The 21568-nt window shown below is 46.4% G+C and overlaps 1 protein-coding gene across 5 annotated transcripts in view; it reads left to right on the forward strand.

Annotated features, from left to right (window-relative positions):
• MAP1A (microtubule associated protein 1A) overlaps positions 1 to 21567 on the forward strand; it is a 54935-nt gene extending 33368 nt beyond the window's left edge. For 4 of the 5 annotated variants that reach the window (XM_048955730.1, XM_048955728.1, XM_048955729.1 and 1 more), the window contains 5 exons: positions 4275 to 4357; positions 5021 to 5161; positions 5844 to 14643; positions 16962 to 17194; positions 18136 to 21567. In XM_048955730.1, the coding sequence (XP_048811687.1) occupies positions 4275 to 4357; positions 5021 to 5161; positions 5844 to 14643; positions 16962 to 17194; positions 18136 to 18291 (9413 nt within the window). In that variant the 3' untranslated portion in view covers positions 18292 to 21567. Of the gene's footprint in view, positions 1 to 4274; positions 4358 to 5020; positions 5162 to 5843; positions 14644 to 16961; positions 17195 to 18135 lie in introns of those variants that run through there. The other variant, XM_048955732.1, reaches the window with a different exon arrangement.
• The last annotated feature ends 1 nt before the right edge of the window (position 21568 follows it).

Genomic DNA, 21568 nt, shown 5'->3' on the forward strand with positions numbered 1-21568 from the left:
GAATGCTAACCTGACCATTGGTCTCTTATGTCATACCACTGAGTTGTAACCTATCATCAACAGAGTGATATCTGAGATGTGATGTTCTGAAAGGTGAAAGCAAGCAAAGCAGCAGCTCTGCAGCTATACTTGTTAGCCTTTAGGCCAGCCCGACTTTTGCTGTTCAGCAACAGGCCTTCTGGGTGCTTTCAGTCAGAGTGGCGATACGCCTTACATACAAGGATCTATGTTGGCAGCACAGGGGCCTTCAGGGCTGTCACTCTGCTTCTAGGATCATCTCTTTCTTGGTCGATCTATTTGTGACATAGTGACCTTAAAGCACAGCACAGCGCTCCAGCCTAGACTGACCTCCCTGCATGGTCCTCTTCGCCTGAGCGCTAAAAGTGGTGTCAGGACCTTCATTCTCTTATGGTCTCTCTTTGCATGCATAGCTGTCCCTGGATGGATAATTCATACTAGTGCCAAGGTCTTGGTGCTTGGTTTCCTGGAACAAAACCAATCTGATTCTACACCACATACATATCCTCCTTAAAAACTGGAAAAAGAAAATAGACTTTTCCTTCCTCTGCTTGAATGCAGCCTGCAGGTCCTGAAATGCCTCTTGGAAATAACTCTAGCACTTCTGCTATTGCCTAGCTGTTGCTCGTCACCTCTGGGATGTTACTGGGTAATGCATTGTGGGCAGTTCCTGCTGACTTCTGTATAAAAGGTGGCTGCCGTGTAGAAGAAAAGCTTTATGCATGCATTCTGCAGTCCTTCAGAATGAAAGTGCATTACTTCTGAGCAATAGTAAGTAATGTGATCCTTGTGCAAGAGGAGAATACCCCTTCTCTGTCTTGGAAACTTTCAGTGAGGTCATGAATGAGGCATTTATGTATGAAATTTTACATATGATATGCAGCAAGCACTTTGTGTGAGTAAAAGACAACTGATGCCAGGAGTCAGAAACTAGCTGAGACAGAAAACAAATGTACATCCAAGTCTGTGACACATCCAGCGGTGAGATACAAGGGCTTCATGATTTTGTACTAAGTACAAAGTTGGTGGGTAGGCTAATGATAAGAAAAGGAGTTGAGATGAAAATGGAGGTGGCTAAATTTGCAGATGACTCAGTTGCTTATATCTAGAAATGACTGCGAGGAACTTATGCAACTAAAGGGAGCAGTCGTCATGGTCTCGTGTTAAAGTTACTGTCAAAAAATACAAGATTAAGCACTCTGTAATAATTAAACCTTCCCAGTTCGTTGTAATAGCACAGTTAATTGTGTCATCAGGGTGAAATTTTGATATTGCTGTATAGCTCTAACTGAAGGTCTTTATTTGGTGCAAAGCTCAAGTCAGGCTGTGTTGTGATGAAATATAATAGGGAATAATACGAAATATGCAATAATGCCACCCCTGTGAGTCTTCTGTGTCATTCTTGTTTTGATACTTGTGCTCTTACTCTTCCTGAGGGCTGGAGCAGAAATAGAGGAGTTCTGGGAATTAGTGATGGGTGTACAGGGAAACTCAAGTTTTAAGAAACTAATGGCAAAGACTGGGCTGTTTCTGTCTTGGCAGGGCTATGATGGAGAGAAGTGCTCTCTGGAAATGCGTCGGCATTATGATAACTGCACTAATTAGAATGTGTCTGGATGCATAAAGTGAAGATTCATCTGAAAGAAAGATTTCAATATTAATGAAATTTACTCACAGCTTCTGGTGGAGAGGATATTTCATTTCACGTATGCAATGAGTGAGCAGGACTGGAGAGGGCTGAGCAGGAAATGGGGATCTGTGGTCGGATAGGGGTGTTCCTGTGTTTGTTCCAGGCAAGTTGAAGATGGCAGCTCTCATGAGCTTTAGGAGAATATTTTCCATACAGTAAATGTAGATGAGGGGTTCTCCCATTTGCGGTGAGATTTCCAGGCGTGCATTTCACTATAATGGAGCTCTAGTTAATCTAGTTAATGGACAATGGCAATGGCCCAGGGTGTTTTCAGTTACTGTCTGCAGTGTTGGTTGCAACACCACTAATTTCTGTTGTAGTTTTTGTAAGAAGGATGCTCCAGCCCCTGTGTTTAAATCTTCTGCAGGCCTGTACTGAGGGAGCAGCCAGCAAAGGGCTTTGGGATGGCTGGCCTTCCCTTGGCTGCCATGCCTGCATCCATGCAACTGTAGGTCTGAAAGGCATTCAGGAAGAAAAGGCTGTGCTGTGGCCCAGTGCAGACATGCTGCCCTCCTGGCCTGATCTCTTCCCATTGTCACCGGGCTGCCTTTGAGCAGCTGAGGCACAGCGTCCTTATCCTGCAGACCTCTCCTGTCCAGTGCAGCCAGCTGGGCAGAGCTCAGACTTTTGCTGTCCTGATTTTCAGATGTCAGTTTCAAATTCCTGTATGTGTGGACACTGGGCTGACAGTGGATGCTTCTCCTCTGAAAAACTGGAAGGAAAACTCTTCCACAGCCTAACTGAAATCTCCAGCACCTCTCTGTATGTGCTATTCCAGCATCTGGCCACCCTCATGGTAAAAAAAAAGTGTTTTCTTGTCCTCAGATGGAACAGCATGTCTCTTAATTTGTGCCTGTTTCCTCTTGTTCTGTCACGGGATACCGCTGAGAAGAGTCTGGCTTTATCTTCATTCCCTACCATCATTACTTATAAACATTGATAATCTCCTTGCCCCTCCCCCAGCTTTTTTTTCCTAGCCTAAACAACATTCACGCTCTCAGCCTCTCGTATGAAAACACTTTAGTCCCTTAATCATCTTCGTGGCCCCGCACCATTTGTGCCTTCCATCTGCCACAGCTGCTGGTTCCATAGCTTGAACTCTTTCTTTCAAGTATGAAGGGGGCAGCTCCTCTATGGGATGGGAGGATGTGAGCAGAATGCTAACAAACCCTGCTTTGTTTGCTCCTCTCAGCAGTGACAGCTCAGCTGCTTAGGCTTGAATGACAGGCATGGCAAAGAGCAGCAGTATTTCAATGCCTGTTAGTCCTGCAGATAGCCCCTCTCCTGCAGCTGCTCTTGTCCCCCAAGGCTGCCTGCAGCCCTTGGGCTGGCATTGCCTCTGGAGCGCTTTGGTACCTGGTACTTGGAAGGATAGGATGCTTGTGTGTACCACTGAGCATGCTCTGGGCCTGAGAACCCTCCCTTTCAGGACAGCAGGCACTGATCTTTCTTACCAAAAAAACCCACACAAAACAAACAAACAAACAAAAAAAAACTGATCAGGGCCCTGGTTATGTCAATATCTTGCCAAATCTCCATGTAATTCCCATCCAGAGTGCCTTTTTGCACTACCAGGCTCTTGGTCTTTGGCAGATTCTTGTCTGGGTGCCTGTTTGCAATTCATACATGAGAGAGAGCAGCAGAGCAGGAATTCCAGATCTCTTCATAGCAGCAGTTCATTTCTAGTAGTGTGGGTTTAAAGAAAACACGCACATACACAAAACCTCACTAAGGGGAAAAGAAACTTACTAATGACAAGAAATTTGGTTTCAGTGCTGCACCACTCCAGTGAAGGGTGAGTTGGCAGTCACCTTCATCAGCTGGTTTTCAAAAACTTGTGGTGACTAAAGCTTGGATAACATCCATAGTTACCTCTCCATGATGTATGCAGTGAGGGAAAAATTTCTCATTGTGGCCTTCCGATATTTAAAGAGAGCGTATAAACAGGAGGGGGAGCAACTGTTTATGTGGTTAGTGATAGAACAAGGGGGAATGGTCTTAAACTGAGACAGGGGAAGTTTAGGTTGGATATTAGGAGGAAGTTCTTCACCCAGAGGGCGGTGAGGCACTGGCACAGGTTGCCCAAGGAGGCTGTGGATGCCCCATCCCTGCAGGCATTCAAGGCCAGGCTGGATGTGGCTCTGGGCAGCCTGGGCTGCTGGTTGGCGACCTGCACGTAGCAGGGGTTGGAACTGGATGAGCGCTGTGCAACCCAGGCCATTCATAGATTCTATGAAAATACTTCTGTTTGGGTGAGATAATCAATCTAAGTCAGTGTGTGGAGTGCAGCTGTCTGGCACAAGCCAGTGGTTTGACATATCAGGCACAGTGAACTTCAGAACACACTGGAGTTGAGTTGCAAATTATGCTAATCCATAACTAAGATTTTTTTTCTTTGTTACCTGAAAAAGTTTGCTTTGGTCTGTCATACTTGTTTACTAAATTGCGTCTGGAATGTAAGTTGTATCTTTGCAATCAAAGTCACGTTGAAGTGAAATTTAAGAAGCTTAAAGATTGGAATACAGTTGTTTTCTTACCAGCTTCTCTTTTCCTGTTTTATTTCTAGGCCAAAGAACCCTCCATCACCGGAGTGATACTCTGGAGACAGTGATCCTGGTAAACCCCAATGTGGACAGCATTGTGTCTGAGGTAAGAACCTGGTGCTGGGGGATTTCCTCCGTGTCAGATTCCTGGCTGATGTTTAACACAGAAGATCATGATCACATTTAGCACGACCTCAGCCACGCTGCCAATCTGCTGCAGGATGTGATGACACCAGATGTTCTGGTTTGCCAGCGAGATGTGTACTGTGAGCCAGTATTCTGGGGCAGAGATTACTGCTACACAAGGAGACACACAGGAACAGTTGGTTCCTCCTGTCCCAGCCCTGTGGGAAGGAGCCGCTTCCTGGAGCAGTCAGCGCCTCTAGAATTGCTTGATGTTAATTATTTCTTGGGCACTCGTAGAGCTTCCCAATGAACAGGGTGGAAGGTTTCTGAACCCTGAGCATTCTAGTTTGATGAGAGTCTAAATGCACCAATCTGACATGGCAATGTAACGCCAAACATTGTAACTCTGGCTTACTTTCCTAATGTGAATTACAACGTGATGCTGAGCTGCGTCAGGTGGGCAGTGGAACTGCCTTCCCTGTATAGGAAACTTACATTTTGGCTCTTTGTAAATAGCACGTTAATATCACCTGGAACTGTTTTCACTCTCTATGTGGTTGTCCTCTCTTCTGTATGCTGAAGAATACAGATAACTTTTTAAAATGCAAATCAAACTAGTGACAGTGCTGTCTCATGGCAACAGGTCCGCTCGCTGGTGTGCGATTCATCAGCCCACAAACTACTGATCTTCTGTGGTCAGAGCTCTGACCAGGAAGGAGACTTGGTCCTGCAGACAGGGACCTTCACTTACCAGAAATTTGCTGAGATACTTTCAGACCCAGAGGTGAGTAAGCAGTAAGTTCAATCCTTCTCTAAGGAGCTTGGAAATGATATCAAACATAGCTCTACTTATCACGCAGTACAGTCCCACGGCCTGTATGTCAGAGATGAAGTCCTGACTTTTTAAAATAAGCTCCAGGAAAGAAAATGAATCTGAATAGAATTCAAAGTCTCGCAGTACTAAAACTGTGCAAACTGCTGTATGATTGTTTGCTAGCCAGTTAATGAGGATTAGTTCAGGCAATGATGTATGGCATTTAAAAGGGCATCTCAGGGTTAGAACTCATAAATAAAAAGGGAACTGTTACCTTTAACTCAAGATAGAGACAGATATCCAAAGATGAATAGAAAGAAGTAAGGAAAAAGGACAAGATGGTTCTTGCTGTTGGTTTCTTTTTGGAGGTCTTGTCAGCATGCAGCTCAGGCAGACAGGAAGCATAACACCACAGCAACATGAAGAACTTCAAAAGAGAGCAGAATGTAGCCCCATACATTTATTTGTAATGGAATATTGCATGTACCCTCAGCATTTCCTGCCTGTAAGGTGCTTGTGAAGTCTTTGGTGTTTCTGCATTAACTGGCTGCTTTTTTTTTTTCTTTTTTTTTTCTTTTTTTTTTTTTTTTAAGGAGCTGAATTGGTCTCAGAGCTGTATTTGATCTTTATTTATCTGTGCCTGTCTCAATAGGTCACGCAGATTCTTAGAAACACTGATTCAGATATCAAGGCTTCCCTTACTGTGTCGTGCTTGGGAGAAGGAGACTGGAGCAATCTTGGACATCCCCGATTTCAGGATATCATTAATCTGAAACTGAACCCCGATCCAGTTCTGCCAGAAATGGATGGGGTGTCTGAGTTTGCAGAATATGTCTCTGAAACAGTTGATGTGCCATCTCCATTTGATCTTCTGGAGCCACCCACCTCAGGGGGCTTTTTGAAGCTTTCTAAGCCCTGCTGCTACATATTCCCTGGTGGAAGAGGAGATTCTGCTCTCTTTGCTGTTAATGGGTTTAACATCCTTGTGGATGGTGGCTCTGACAGGAAATCGTGTTTCTGGAAGCTGGTAAGGCACCTGGATAGGATTGATTCTATTCTTCTGACCCACATCGGTGCGGACAACCTACCTGGCATCAATGGGCTGCTGCAGAGGAAAGTTGCTGAGCAAGAGGAGGAGCAGTCCCAGGGGTCTACCAACTACAGCGACTGGATGAAGAACCTCATTTCTCCTGAGCTGGGGGTGGTTTTTTTTAATGTTCCTGAAAAGCTGAAGATGCCAGAATCGTCCATGAAAGTAAAGAGGAGCATCGAAGAAGCTTGCCTGACACTGCAGTATCTCAACAGGCTTGGCATTAAATCAGAGCCCCTCTACAGGGTGGTGAGCAATACCATTGAACCTATCACGCTTTTCCACAAAATGGGAGTGGGTAGGCTGGACATGTACGTACTGAATCCTGTCAAGGACAGTAAGGAAATGCAGTTTCTAATGCAGAAATGGGCTGGTAATAGTAAAGCAAAGACTGGCATAATTCTCGCAAGTGGGAAAGAAGGTGAAATTTCCGTTCCCTATCTCACGTCCATCACAGCCCTGGTGGTGTGGCTGCCAGCCAGCCCAACAGAGAAAATTGTAAGGGTTCTGTTTCCTGGAAATGCTCCTCAAAATAAGATACTGGAAGGTCTTGAGAAACTCAAGCACCTGGATTTTCTGAGGTACCCAGTGGCTACTCAGAAAGATATCACTGCTGGAATACCTCCACCTGTGCTCAAGCAGACCAAAATTAAGCAGAGAACAGACAGTAAGGAGAGTCTTAAATCTTCCCCCAAGCCATCTGTGACAAAGCAAGCTAAGAAAGAGGAGGCAGTTGAAGAGGGGATTAAAGAAGTAAAACCGGAAGTCATAAAGGATGTTAAAAGTGAGAAAAAAGTTAAAGAACACTCTGAGAAGATTCCCGAGAAACCTGTTAAGCATGAAAAGATAAAGACAGAATCAAATGATGCTCTCAAAGCTGAGAAAAGAAAAATGGCAAAAGACAAAGTTGGCAAAAAGCATCTCAAAGAGAAAGTATCCAAACTGGAGGAGAAGAAAGATAAAGAAAAGAAAGAGATTAAGAAGGAGAAAAAGGACTTTAAAAAAGATGATGGAAAGAAAGAGGAAAAGAAAGATTCAAAGAAAGAAGATAAAAAGAAAGAAACCAAACCAGAGCCCAAAAAATTGTCTAAACCAGACTTAAAACCGTTTACTCCTGAGGTAAGGAAAACATTATACAAGGCAAAAGTTCCAGGCAGAATCAAAACTGAGAAGATCAAAGTCAAGCCTGAAAAAGAAATACTCAGTGATCTGAAGATGTCACCAGTGGAGAAGTTGCCAGCAGAGGTGGAGCCAGGAGAGGCTGCCATTGCTGAACAGAGGTTAGTCCTGTCTTCACCAGAAGATCTTACAAAGGATTTTGAGGAACTGAAGCATGAGGAGAAAGGGAATTTGCAGGTGACTCAGGAAATGTCTGATATTGAAATAAGTGATAAATTTAGGAGAGCACTTGAAACAGAGATGAAAGAGCCTGCAGATGTGACGGATCCAAATCAACTTGCAGTGGATCTGATTTTGAAAACAAACATTCCTGATCAGGGACCAACTACTGCTGACAGGGAAAAAGAATCACCAGCAGAGGAGAAAGCAGTTCATCATCTAGAACCAACAGCAGGTCGAGCTGAAGAAACAGAGGATGAAGAAAGAACAATAGATGAGGATCTTGAGATGAGATACAGTGAGAGAGAAGCTGAGCAGTACAAGGAAGCTCAGCTGTTGCTAGGCAGAGAACAGGTACCATCACACACAGCTCTCACAGCAAAAGGTGCTCTGTCACCTGCATTCAGAGAGGAAGACAGGGAGGAGGAGGAGAAAATCTCCTTGGACAGAAAACAGAGGGAAGCAGAAACAAAGACCTGTGAAGAGTATAACGAGGGGACAGAAGCACGGGAGAAGGCTGAGAAGGAAAAGAGAGAGGATATGTTAGAAAAGGCAGAACAGGAAGAAAAGGAAGAAAAGTACATGAAGGCAGAACAGAAAGTGGAAAAGATGAAAGATTTCTACGAGCTAAATCAGGATGAGGGGGAGGAGAAATTGTTGACCACTGAAGAAAAGGAAAAAGAAGGTAGTGACATGGGTGAGAAAAGCAAGTTACTTGGAAAGGAGGTAACAAAGGAGGAGTCATTTCTGAGCAGTCTGCCAGTCCCTGCAGCAGCAGCAGTAGAACATGTTTCATACATCCAAGATGAAACTATCCCAGGCTATTCAGAAACAGAGCAGACCATTTCTGATGAAGAAATACATGATGAACAGGAAGAGAGGATCCCGCACTTGAAGTACGACGTCAATGCATATGACATTTCTGTTCCTGACCACCCCGGCTCTTTTGAAGCAGTACACGGAATACAGGCCGTGCCTGCTGCAGACCTTGCAGCCAAAGGCTATGCTGGCCAGGAGTCTGAAATCTTGGCATACCCTACAAACATAGTGGCAGCACCTCTAGCTGAGGAGGAACATATATCTTCTGCTACCTCCATTACAGAATGTGATAAGCTTTCATCTTTTGCAACTTCAGTAGCAGAAGATCAATCAGTGGCATCAATAACAGCACCACAGACAGAAGAAACTGGGAAAAGCTCTTTACTTCTGGACACAGTAAACAGCATGCCTTCTTCTCGGACTGAAGCAACCCAAGGTGTCGACTATGTGCCCTCCGCTGGCACAATCTCTCCCACATCATCTTTGGAGGAAGACAAATGTTTTAAATCTCCGCTTCCTGAAGATTTCCATGCACTAGCAGAAGGAGAGAGAAAACTGGAAGCTCAAAAAAAGGATCTTCCTGAAGAGGCAGAAGATGAAGAGGAAGAAGATGGGACTCCAAATATTGAAATGCCTGAGAAACTCAGAGGGCATTACAGTGCCCCATTGTTTACTCATGAAGAATGCCCGGATAATGTGTTAATGAACGTCCCCACAGAAGTGATGCAAACTTCAGGCCTGCCGTTGTCTGCTGAAGAAACACCGTTCTCCCAGGTTGACTCTACAGAGGCTGAAGAGCGATGCATGAGCCCTGATGATAGTACAGTCAAAATGGCATCTCCTACTCAGTCTGGCCCCACCAGTGCAGGACACACACCTTTCCACCAATCTCCAGTGGAGGAAAAACTAGAAACAGTAGATTCAGAGCTATTTGAAAAGCAAGCAGATGCTACTGCTGAGAAGTCAGAAGGCCAGACTTCTGTTGTGGTGAAAGGAGCCAAGGATGAACCTCTCAGAGATGATGAGGTGTCTGCAGCCAAGTGCAAATATGAAAAAGACGCACCCGGACCTGAGCAGCACAAGCTGGATTCAGACAGTGATGTGTCACTGTCTCCTGGGGAGGAGGTGCAGGGAGCGCCCATGGGGAAGGAGGAGCTGCCCTGGCTGTCCTACCACAAGCAGGACACAGTGGTGATAGGGGAGGAGGAGGAGGAGCTGCCTGTACTGCCCCATCCCAAGATGGATGTGTTTCTGGAGCCAGGAAAAGAGCTGGAAACCAAATCTGTGGCAGAAGGTTTAATGGGCTTTTCAAAACGTTTGACCGTTGAACCTTTCTCTGCCACAGGAACATCTGTAGGAAGTATGGATTCTCCACAGTTCACACACCAAACCAAATCTGAAAGTGACGAAACCTCACGATTTTCTCCAGAGGATCCCAAATTGGCTTCTTTTACAGAAGAGAATCTTGGAAAAGAAAAATCCCCAGAGATTTCTATGAAGGAGGTGGCTGCTGCAGAAGGAAAACTGCTCTGTTTTGCAGAAGACGCCTCAGAAGAAGAAAAGTCCTCCCAGGTTTCAGTTAAAGACATTTCTCCAGAAGAGACCAAATCTATTTCTCTCACTGAGAGTCCCAGCAAGGAAATCTCTTCAGACCTTTTTGTTAAGGGAATTTCTCCAGAAGACATCAAATCTCTTGGTTTCGCAGAGGATAGACCTGTGAAAGAGAAGATGGTGTTTGACTTGACTGACAAATTCCCTTCAGAGGCTGTGAAACCCATGGATTTTACAGAGCAGAGCCCAGATGTGGATGAAAAATCACCAGAAGTTTCTACCAAAGGACTCATAAAAGAAACACCAAAATCTTTTTCTTGTCCAGAAAGGACCCAAGTGAGAGACGCATCAGCCAGAGACACTTCCAGTGAAGAAATGTCTCCAGATGATAGCAGTTTGTTTTCTCTAACTGGAGAAGGCACATCTAGGGGAAGAACTTCAGGCTTGTTTTCTCAGGAAGTATCTCCAGATGCCAAGAGCTCACACTTCATAGAACCTAGCCCAACTGAGGGTAAGACGTCATCACGCGTTTCTACTGAGGATGTTAAATTTTGCAGGATGAAGGAAGGCAGAGAAGAAAAATCTCCAGAAATGGAAGACTTTTACATGAAAGATGTAAGCAATGAGAAGAAAGTATGGTTTCCAGAAGAAGTGGAGGAGCTTCCTGTTCAGGGAAGGCGGCAGAGGTACGATAAGGAGAGAGAGAGCACATTCTTGGATGAGGCACCAGGATATGAAACAAAATCCCTTTCTAAAATGGGGGAAGAGGAGATTCTGTCTCCTGTAGAGCCTGACAGTCTCACCTGGAGAAGAGCAGAAAGGGAAACGTGGGGCTCTAAATACGAGTATCTTCAGGAAGTAAAAGACACTGGAAGAGCAGGGCAGTTACCCAGCGAGGAGGATGAGGTTCTCCACCATGCCAAAGACAAACCTGTTCTAATGCAAGCAGAAGCAGAACATTTAAATGTGGAATCGTGTGGTTACAAAGAAGAGACACTGCAGAGTACCAAACCTACAGCGGAAACAAAGAATGTGAAAATAGCTCCTGTTGACATCTCTTTCCCAGACAGTTCTCATCTGTCTTCTCAGTATGTCTCTGGTGAGGAAAGTCAGGGCAAAGTGTTAACTGGAGGCAAAGAAAGGCAAGATCTGTTGCTGACATCTAAACAAGATTACTCCTATTTAGATGATGAGGAGAAAGCTGTCCTAGATATCTATGCAAAGTCACTAGACCAAGCACTGACAGCATCTCCCCTGGTGAGAGCAACTAGCCCTCTGGAAAAGAAGGCTGGCACAACACCAGAAACAGAGAGGCCTTACAAAGTAGATCAGTGTGAGGCACCTCTACAGGAGGAAATCCCATCGAAGCCTGCAGAGAAAAAAACAGGTGTCAGTGGTTTATATCAGGAAATAGATAGAAAGCAAGAGGATGGGTACAAATCCGTTGAGGCTCTCTATGACTCTACTGGAAGCAAAGAGCAGATGGCAGCAGCATCTGCTTTGTTGCAGTCAACAAGACAGGCATATGAATACGTAGCAGCATCCACAGAAGAAAGTGCTGCAGTGTCAGGGCAGTATGCACACTCCTCTCTTGGACAAGTGCCTCCTCAAAAAAGTAGTGCTGCAAGCCCAGTAGCATATCTTCCAGAGTCCCATTCCAGGAGCCCCCTGGACTCTCCTTCCCAAGAGGAAGAGGTCTGCAGATCCAGAAGTGATGACAGTTCTATGAGACAAGAACAAGAAGAAAGAGAACCAACTCCCTACCCTGATGAAAAAAGTTTCAAGTATGCCGACATCTATGAGAAGATAATTGTACCTGGAGTTGGACTCTCCTCTTTCACGTCTGAGGGTGCAGACATTCCAGGTCACGCTGACAAGGTGCCAACAACAGCACCAAGCTTCCAAAAAGATCAAAGCTTTCACGTCTCTGCAAAGGAAGAAGAATCCTGCCTTTATACCTCTGCTGAGAAGGAGTTGTCATCTCCAGCATCCCCTAAAGATAAAGCAGATGCAGCCTTTGAGTATGCAGACATCCACGAAAAGTACCTGCCCTTGTCTGAAACAGGTAAACGTAGGCTGCCCGAAGAGAGGGAAGAACTGAAGGTATCCTGCGCTTTGCCAGGAGAACGGGGCTCTGAATGTCACCCATCATCTGCAGCCACAGCATTTGTTTCTCCCACAGACACATTTTATCAAGAAAAATCAGCAGCCCATACTGATGCTGCTTGTCCAGATAAGAACATCATTTTGTCTAGCCAGAAACAGATACCTCTACCCCTGAAATCCAAAGGCCAAAATCTGAAAGATGTATACTATGAGAAAGCAGGTCAAGGGGAAGAAAACATGAGCGACTCAGAGTTAGAAAAAGGTGCTAATGAGAGATCTGAAAAGGAGTTCAAACTCCACAGCCCTGACCAAGCTGCCGGCACGGTCTACGCACACATCTCAGCGGAGGAGGAGTTCTGTATGTCAGAACTGCTTCTGCAAAGCAAGCGTGAGGACTCCATTTCACCCACTTCTACTGCCTCGTCACCTTCTGAGCCATTGTGGAAAGAGGATTATGGCATTAGGAAAACTACACCAGCCACCGTTCTGGGGGCGCGTGTTGCTGGCTACAGTGACCTGCCAGACATAGGCAGAGATGAGCAGGCTTCAGAAATGTGCCATTTAAGCCAAGATTCTTTGCAAAAGAAAGAGGATACTGGAAAATCCACAGAGGAATCACATTTCTGTGTAACAGATTATCCAAGTACAGAGGTGGTCTTGGAGTGCTATGAGCAAGCCACGTATTTGAAGTCTGCTTCTGAAAAGCAGAAAGAGGAATGCAAAAAGGTCCCAGCAGGAGAGGGCAGAGCGATGGCTTTCTCTTCTGGATTTGAATGCTCACCGCTAGGGAAGAGCGAAACATCTGGTGTGTTCAGACACGAGCAAACCTCAGCAAGTCATTCAGGGGATAGTTTTCTTCCTTTAAAGGCTCCTTGTGCTTTGTCCTCAGGCCAGGAGAAGAAAGATGAGTACTTGGAGGTTTCTGAGAAGGTCAGTAGCCATAGCTCATCTTTAACTAAGTTCTCACTGCTGAGTCCGTATGAAGAGGATAAACTGTTCTCCAAAGCTGTGGAGAAAGAGTCTGTGCCCAAAGAGCAGCTGAAAGATGACTCTTCCAGCCTGTCAGAGGAACCATCATCTGAAGCAACAACTCCTGTAATACCAACTACAGCAGAAAGCTTTTACTCCCATATGCTTTCTGCATACTCAAGTGCCGGAGCAGAACCAACTACCAGGAGCCTTTGGGATGCACCTCTGCAGATTCCAGACAGTGCTGCTAATACCCATGCAGCTGAAACCAAAGACTTTGTGTTAGCTGAAGAACACGGTTCTGCACTCAGTAGTAGCATGGGTGGCAGTACTTTGCCATGCAGGAAAGAGTACCAAAGTTCACAGCCCGCATCGTTCTCTGCAGAGAAACAACAGCAACCCTGTGTAACTAGTCCTGAGCAGAAGGCACCATTTACAGGGCAGCCGATGACACTGACATCCCTCCCTGATGTATTGGCATCATTTCCTCATCATCAGCATGACGATAAAACCACAGCTAATGGTCCAACAGAGGTGAGCACCAGTCTGCAAGCTTTCCAAAGCACATACCATTCAGCAGAGGCAAAAGATGACAAAACATGTCCTGATTCTGACAGCAGTTTTTCTCCATGCACAGGCAAAGAGGACACAGAGAGACAGAGCCGTCCTTCCTCTCTGATGTCCCCCGAACATAGTTTCCAGCCCTTTTTCCCAGATGTGCAGAGGGGTGGAAGAACAGAAGACCATGGAGATGCTTCCCATGAGATGGAGACACGTTTAGGAGGCAGTTTTGACTGCGGACAGAAAATTTCCTCACGTGAATACAAGCAGAGGAAGGGAGAACTGTCGCCCTCATTCATTAACCCGAGCCCTCATGAGCTCTCTGAAGACAGTGACCTCTCACAGGAGGAAGGCCACACTTCAGTGCAAGGAAGACCACCCCGCACTAGTAGTAGCCCTGCACAAACAGCTGCAGTGGAGGAGACCCCTCCGACATCAGTGAGTGATTCTGGAACTTCCCAGTCAGACTCCGATGTCCCTCCTGAGACAGAAGAATGTCCGTCTATCACAGCGGATGCCAACATGGACTCAGATGAAGATGCTGATTTCCTCCCAGTGGACAAAGCTGTTGGGAGCGCTCATCATGTCAGTTCTAGGTCCAGCCATGATCCTCAGCCTGTTCCAATGGTAGATCCCCATCCTCATCCACCTCACCCCGATGTCTGCATGGTAGACCCTGATATGTTAGTGAATGAGCAAAGCATGAGTAGAACTGATAAAATTTCAAAGAAAGACTTGAAAGAAAAGAGCAAGAGTGTGAGAAAGCCTTTGAGCAAACCCAAATCTTCCTCTCCTGCTCGTAAATTAGATGTGAAAGGGAAACGATCACCCACACCTGTGAAACAGCCATCAGACAAATCTCCAAAATCTGCCACTGCCAAAAAAGAAAGAGATGGAGGAGAGAAGCCCAAACCACGTGGTGTGCTGGTGCAGCCTCCTCACACAGAGGATGAGTTAGCCCGGAGCAGTCACAGCAACCCTGGCAAGAGCCTTGTTAATGGCATCAAATCAAATCCTGGTAAGAGATTCTTCACTAAATGTCCATTTTCTTTTCAGGTTCAGAGCTGAGAAACCGCAGCAAGCTAAATGTAGCAAAGCAAAGAACAGGACCTCTTAGGCATAAGAAATCAAAGCAGTGAGAAAAGATGTGGTCACACAACTCGCACAAAAATCCTGGAGCCTTGAGGTAAACTCTGACTCTCTGTAGAGCTGAATCCAGCCACCTCTTCAGAGAGTCCTGGGAAACTTAATTCAGAACCCAGTTCTGGGTGATAAGTACCGCTGCATCGTCTCCATCTCTGAGCTGAGAGCCCGCAGTGCCAGGCTCTGTGCAAAGCACAGGCCACGTGGAAATCATCTGCCCCAGATTCTTGATACTGAGTGCAAGATGAGCCAGCAGGAGGGCAGTGCCTGGGAGGACGGAGAAAATGAAAACACTGCTGATGTGCTGTGGTCTCAGCAGAGACTGTAGGCACTCTGGCAAAGAGAGGGTGTAGGAGAAGCAGAGGAAGGGCTGCCGGGGCTTTACCAGGCACCTCCTCTTGAGTAAGAGCAGCCAAAGAGGAAGACCTGAAAAGAAAGCCCATATGTGTGTGTTGCGAATATATCTCAGGTGAGAGAAACTTGTGTCACTGACAGATGGCATCACTGACAGCAAGGGGGTGGACAGGCCAAGCGACTGATATAAGAGGGGTGGCCAGCAGGGACAGGGAGGTGGTCATCCCCCTCTAGTCTGCTCTTGTGAGGCCCCATCTCGAGTACTGTGTCTAGTTCTGGAGCCCCCAGTACAGGAAAAACAGAGAGCTGTTGGAGAGGACCTCCCCTATGAAGACAAGCTGAGGGAGCTGGGCTTGTTCAGCCTGGAGAAGAGAAGGCTGTGGGGTGACCTCATTGCAACCTTTCAATACCTAAAGGGAGCCTACAGACAGGAGGGGAGTCAACTCTTTGAAAAGGTTGATAACTACAGGACAAGGGGAAATGGTTTGAAGTTGAGGAAGGGGTGATTTAGGTTGGATGTCAGGGGGAAGATCTTTACAGAGAGAGTGGTGGGGTGCTGGAACAGCTGCCCAGAGAGGCTGTGGATGCCTCGTCCATCCCTGGAGGTGTTCAAGGCCAGCAGGTTGGATGAGGCCCTGGGCAGCCTGATCTGGTATTGAATGTGAAGTTGATGGCCCTGCATGTGGCAGGGGGTTTGGACATCTGTGATCCTTGAGGTCCCTTCCAACCCTGGCCGTTCTGTGAGTCTGCCAGTCTGTCAGTGCGGTGGGCAGTCAGAGGAAAGTAGTGGGTGAAGCAGTGAAATGGCTGCGGGGCTCTGCAAGGGAATGTGATCTGAAGAGGTGCTGAACACCGACTTTCATGAACAGCTGGCACAGAAACGAGGTCCAACAGAGAGCTTACAGCAGGATATTAGCAGTGTGTCTGTACAGAATGGCCGTGTCTTGAAACCACCATGCAGAAAGTAAAGATGCAGTGCCTGGGTGTGTAAGCCTGAAGGGAAGCTTACGACAAATATACAGGATTTTGGTGCTCAGAGAAGTGCTTCTAGTTGCCCAACTCTAAACTTGGGATGAGGAATAGAGACCAGGGGTTGTGGTGGGTGGGGATTTGTTTGTGCTGCAGCTAGGCAGCACAAGGAGATGTACAGGATGGTGTTGGCAGCTTTATGCTCACAGAATGAAGTGTCCAGAATAGAGAGCAGAAGACAGAGGCCTTTGCGACTCCACCGAAGGGGCTGTCCTTCCATGGGTTGTATCTATATATGCATATATACTGCTGAGTACAATAACAATAACATCTTTCATCTCATAAATATAAAAAGCAGCAAATTAAGAAAAGATGTAGAAAAGTAGCAGCAGTGTTGCTAGGAAAGCATTAGAGTCCATGGAACAGCAGTGATTCTCAGGGATGGCAGAAAGCCAGGGCGGAACTTCCAAAAAAAAACCCACTGCTGTACCCTCAGATGAGAAAGACATACAGAGGTCAAAGCACAGGTTTCTTTAGCAAAAGTAGGTTATTAAACAAAAAGAAATAAGCTAGAACTAAGTACTGATTGGGATAACAACTCTGCAAAAGCTAATAATGGAACTTTTGCTTCCCTTCTTCAGAAAAGAGTTCAGAGCCTAAAGCCCCCCAGTCCATCCTCAAGGAACAGCAGAACTCCCTTTCCCATTATTTCCTTCCAGCACTGGCTCAGAAATCCACCCAGATTGTTTCTGAGCCCAGATAAATCTTAACTGCGGGGAAAAACCTTTCTGAAATCCGTGTTCCTCGGTGTGAATTTGTGTTTATTCACTCCAGAAGGGTTTTGATAGCCTCTGCTTTCTTTTTCCAAAGCTTCCAATAGTCCCAAAAGCAGTTTGCCTGTGCCCACGGGGCCGCCTGTCTATGTGGACTTGGCTTACATCCCCAACCACTGCAGCGGAAAGAACACAGATCCAGAGTTCTTCAAACGAGTTCGGGCGTCGTACTATGTTGTGAGTGGGAATGATGCGGCCAATGGAGAACCAAGCCGTGCGGTGCTGGATGCGCTCCTGGAAGGAAAGTCTCAGTGGGGGGAGAACCTGCAGGTAGGTCATAGGACTGCCAAAGAATGCGTGTAATGTTCCATGTGTCACAAGCGCTGGAGAGAAAGGGCGTGTGACAAACACGCTCAGAGGAAGCCTCTAAGAGGGTACAAACGGTACTGGCCACGCGTTGCTCTGCAGTTTTTGTAGAATGTTCTTAAGAGGAGGAGGGCACCCTCAGGATGATGTGAGTGCAATCAGGTGCGTCCTCCATTCCGTGTCGTTCCGAGGAAACATTTAGAGATCGTGCGTGCATGCTCATCTGCTCCAAGATGAGCCTATCAGCGAGTGAAAACAAGCAGCACTGCAGCCTACATTTCATCACAACGTCCTGTGGCACTTGTTGCTTGCCCTTCTTGCTCAAAGACTTTATTACTGACAGATGCTAACTTTCATTAGTAATTAAAAACAAAAAAAAGTATTCTTAGTCATGTTTCCTGTGTAGTCAGGTCTGTAGGAGATCCAGCAGGGTGGGCACTGTTTCTGAAGACAGAAACAGGAAAGCGTGTGTGCTCTGTCAGATGAAGCAGACTTAGATTTCAAAGTCCTGGAGCTGCGCGCTGGGGTCAGGAGGTATACGAAGTCCAGAATTGGCCCAATAGGAGTGACATTCAGCACTGTCCCTTCTCACACTGAGGGATCTTTCCAAGGCTGTTTTTAGAGCGCTGCTGATGCTTTCCCCTGTACTGCAGCCATTTTCAGCGTTATTGTGGTAGTACTGCTAGATTGCAGCCAACTCAGAGCCTTGTTGTTCTGGTACTGCATAAAGTAAAGCAGCAGCTCTGCCTTAGAGAATCTGACATCTGAAAGACATTAAGTAGAACAAGCAGTACCAAGGGGACAGTGTTCCAAAATCAATGAGAAATTTTAGCCTTGGCTTTTATGGGCAATGTTTATGACTGCAGTTGTTCTCAGATAATCACGTCTGCTTCTTTTTTCCCCAGGTGACGTTGATCCCAACACATGATACTGAGGTGACACGGGAATGGTACCAGCAGACACATGAGAAACAGCAGGAGCTAAACATCATGGTACTGGCAAGCAGCAGCACTGTTGTGATGCAGGACGAATCTTTCCCAGCCTGTAAGATTGAATTCTAAATCTCCCAGCCCCACTTCACGTTCATTCATCGACTCCAATCACCGATGCAACATCAGAGACACCATCTAATCACAGTCCAGGTCTTCTCTGGTTTAATCCTTTACATGGTTCCCATTTGTCAGGCAATCGGGTACCCATCTAGCTCAGCACTGGATGCCGTGAGAAAGAAGTGCAGGGCTCTGTAATATTCTGGACTGAGCTTAGTTTTGTGCAAGAGCAGTTGCAGGCCAGGGGCGCTTCCACTTTCCCTGCTTTATTCTGCCGCCTGTACAGTTTCTGTAGGCTATCTTGGCTGCCTTGCTGCTATGAGAGCTTGTTCCACTCTCTTCCTGGCTGCCTTGCCATTTAACTTGTAGCACCACGACCCTCGTCTTTCTGGTGAGGGCTAAAATGCTGCTGCTGCATGTTGACGGTGTTTGGGGGGCAGGGAGATAGAGAAAACTAATTTGCAAAGTAAATGGACTGAGCTAATGAGGGAAAGTCAAACTTTCCAATCACAGTGTGACAGTGAAGGGCATTCTTCCATCTCCCATTGTGAGCATACAGGTGGTGTTCTAGGTGAGGAGATTTGTGCTCCAACTGGGCAGGGCCACTGCTGGCCACTTCTGCAGGCTTCTGTCCCAAATACTTGCTTGCAGAGTCCTGCAATGCTGGCTCTCTGTGCTCGGGGAGCCATACTGAATGACATCTTGGGTTGAGAGGAGAATGCTCAGCCTGTTGCTCTTTGCTGCGAAGAGCACATTCCTAACCCGCTAACTTGAGTTTTGCACACCAAGTGGCTAATCTGCAGAGGCACAGAGGGGCCGCTACCTGAACAGTCACACTTGAGAGAATCCAAACGCACAACTACAGCTGGTTCTAAAGCAAAAGGGCTGCAACAACCTGGCCTCTGTTGGCCTATGAGCTTTGAGAAACCTCCCTGCTGTGGTAAACCAAAGGTTTTACTAAGGAGTGGGGTGAGGCAGCTGAGGAACTCGCATGCCATACTGAGATGGTAGTGTCTGGCCCGTAGAGCTGATGTGGGCCAGTTCTGCAAGCAACAGCAGTTTCTTTGCTACATGTATGCCAACAGCCCAGCTTCTTAGCTGTGTTCAAGCATTGTTGCCTAAACTGCCCCCTTCAAAAAAGCACACCCAGGATTTGGAGACTAGAACCTGTGGGATGAGGAGGAAGGACTCGTTGCAGAAACACCTGGGGGAAGCAGATCAGTGACTGTGTTAGCTCATAGCTTCTCCGTACCTGTTTCAGGGATGTACATGTGTTGCCAGCACAGAGGAGCTACTTGTGGTTGCAGCTGGCAACCTGTGGTGTCTTTGCTGTATGGCCACCCTGGCAAGCAATGTAGCTGTGTGCTCCGAGGGCACCATTGCTGCTGAACCCAGAACCTCCTTGGCATACAAGCCTGTTCCAGCCGTGGGGCTGCCCCTGCAGGGGGACCAACTCTGAGAGTGCTGGTGCTCAAGCGCGCTGCGTCAGCAGCAGCAGGAAGCCTTTGCCAGAACCTGGACCATGTTATGATAGGGATGACTTTAACTTTATGTAAGACAAAATGAGCAGCAGTAGGTTGTGCTCCTCTGACGAAGGAGAGATGAGATAGAAGGCGCTGTTGCAAGGCTTGGCATACAAGTATTTCCATCTGCTGCGTCACCCACTGTGCTTGGCCCTGAGCCGAGGTCTGATTCCACAGTAAGTATCCCAGGACGATGGGCTGTACTTGCCTAGGACGCTTCATTTTCTTTGCTACTGTTTTCTAGCAGCTGACACAAAGAAAATGCCGCTTAGAAAATTGCTCCTAGAACTAAAATGGAGCTTCTAGGGAATGGGTTTATTTTGCATTTAATTTATATATTTATTTGTTGATCTTAAGCTGCTTTTTGTTTGGATTTACTGTTTTAATTTATACGTGTTAACTGTACACTACGTGCTCTTGGTGTCAGCTCAGAGGTTTCTCAGTACGAATACTTAGATGCTGCAATTTGAAGAACAGCAAAAGGACCACGGAGAATTTGCTGGCAACAGAAGGGATCTCAGCTTGCAGCCTGCGAGGCTATGTCTGAAACCCAGCAGCTGCAGGACAAAGCCCAAGGCTAGCAGCCTCTCCCTTGGGACAGTCAGCCCTTTCAAACATACTCCGTGGTAGGAGTGTGTGAACTTACTGGGGGATTTCTGAAATCCCTGGGCTCTATTCACATTAACCATGGAACCACAGTGTGTCTGCCAGAATAAATGTCATTCTCTGCAACCCAGTGGGATTATTTTCTATGAATGTCAGGTAAAGCAAGCAATTGTAGGCAGTAACGGACCTACTTATGCTTTTCCCAGACGCTGCTCTGGGGTTTTGCCTTCGGTGCTTTGGGGAGATCCTGGTTCACTTGTCAATGGGACTGGATGGCAGCCATCTGCAGGAATAAAATGCCCAACGTCCAGTGCCGGGTAGCTAGAGAAATAAACATGACCTCTTCATTGACTGGGTCCTTGGATCCCTCAGCACGGCTAGGTATAAAAGCTGATGCACTAACTTTAGATAGACCCACGTATGAATGTTTCTCAATTTTAAACTTGAAGCAATTCTAACTAAGCAGTAAGAGTGAGGCTTTGCAAGGTGCCTGCATCCTCCCAGCAGGAGTGCAGTTGTTGGCACATGTTTCAGTGCAAACACTTGCCCTCTGCACGCTGTGCTCCTGCACTCTGCAGCTGTGCTGCTCAGACTGCTCAATCTTTCCCCAGTTCAATTCTGTGTCCTCAAGACTCCACAGTTTTTTTCAGACTTTTGTGGCAGTTTCTTCTGCCTTCAGTTCCTCTCTCTCCCTTGTGATCTTCTGAAACTATGGGGAAAAAGAACTGTATAAATTCCAATGTGTAAAGAGTCGGACTCTGCTCAGCCTGCAGGAGCCAGCAGAACCCATCCAGAGGTAATAGAACACTACAGAGAGAAACAGTTAAACTCTGCTTTTGCTTGTTTCTGCATGTGGGCAACAACACGTAATCTTCCTGTATGTAATAGGTACAAAATACTATTTTAAACCTATAATTAAAAAAGAAAAAAGTGAACGTCTTAACTGTATTGAAATGGCAACTTGTGCTCCCAGCTTCTATGCTAAATGTTTTAAAAACAGAGCCCTGATTCTTTTCTTCAGCATCATATTTCTGTTTGAATTTAGTCCCTCAACCTCTGTCCTTTTGCCCTTTTCCATATGAAATACTCTGTAACTAACTACTGTCAAGAGAGGAGCCCAACACATTAATAATAAAGCCACATTAATTGCGAACAAGAAC

This window comes from Lagopus muta, chromosome 10 (genome assembly GCF_023343835.1).
Source record: "Lagopus muta isolate bLagMut1 chromosome 10, bLagMut1 primary, whole genome shotgun sequence".
Lineage (NCBI taxonomy): Eukaryota > Metazoa > Chordata > Aves > Galliformes > Phasianidae > Lagopus > Lagopus muta.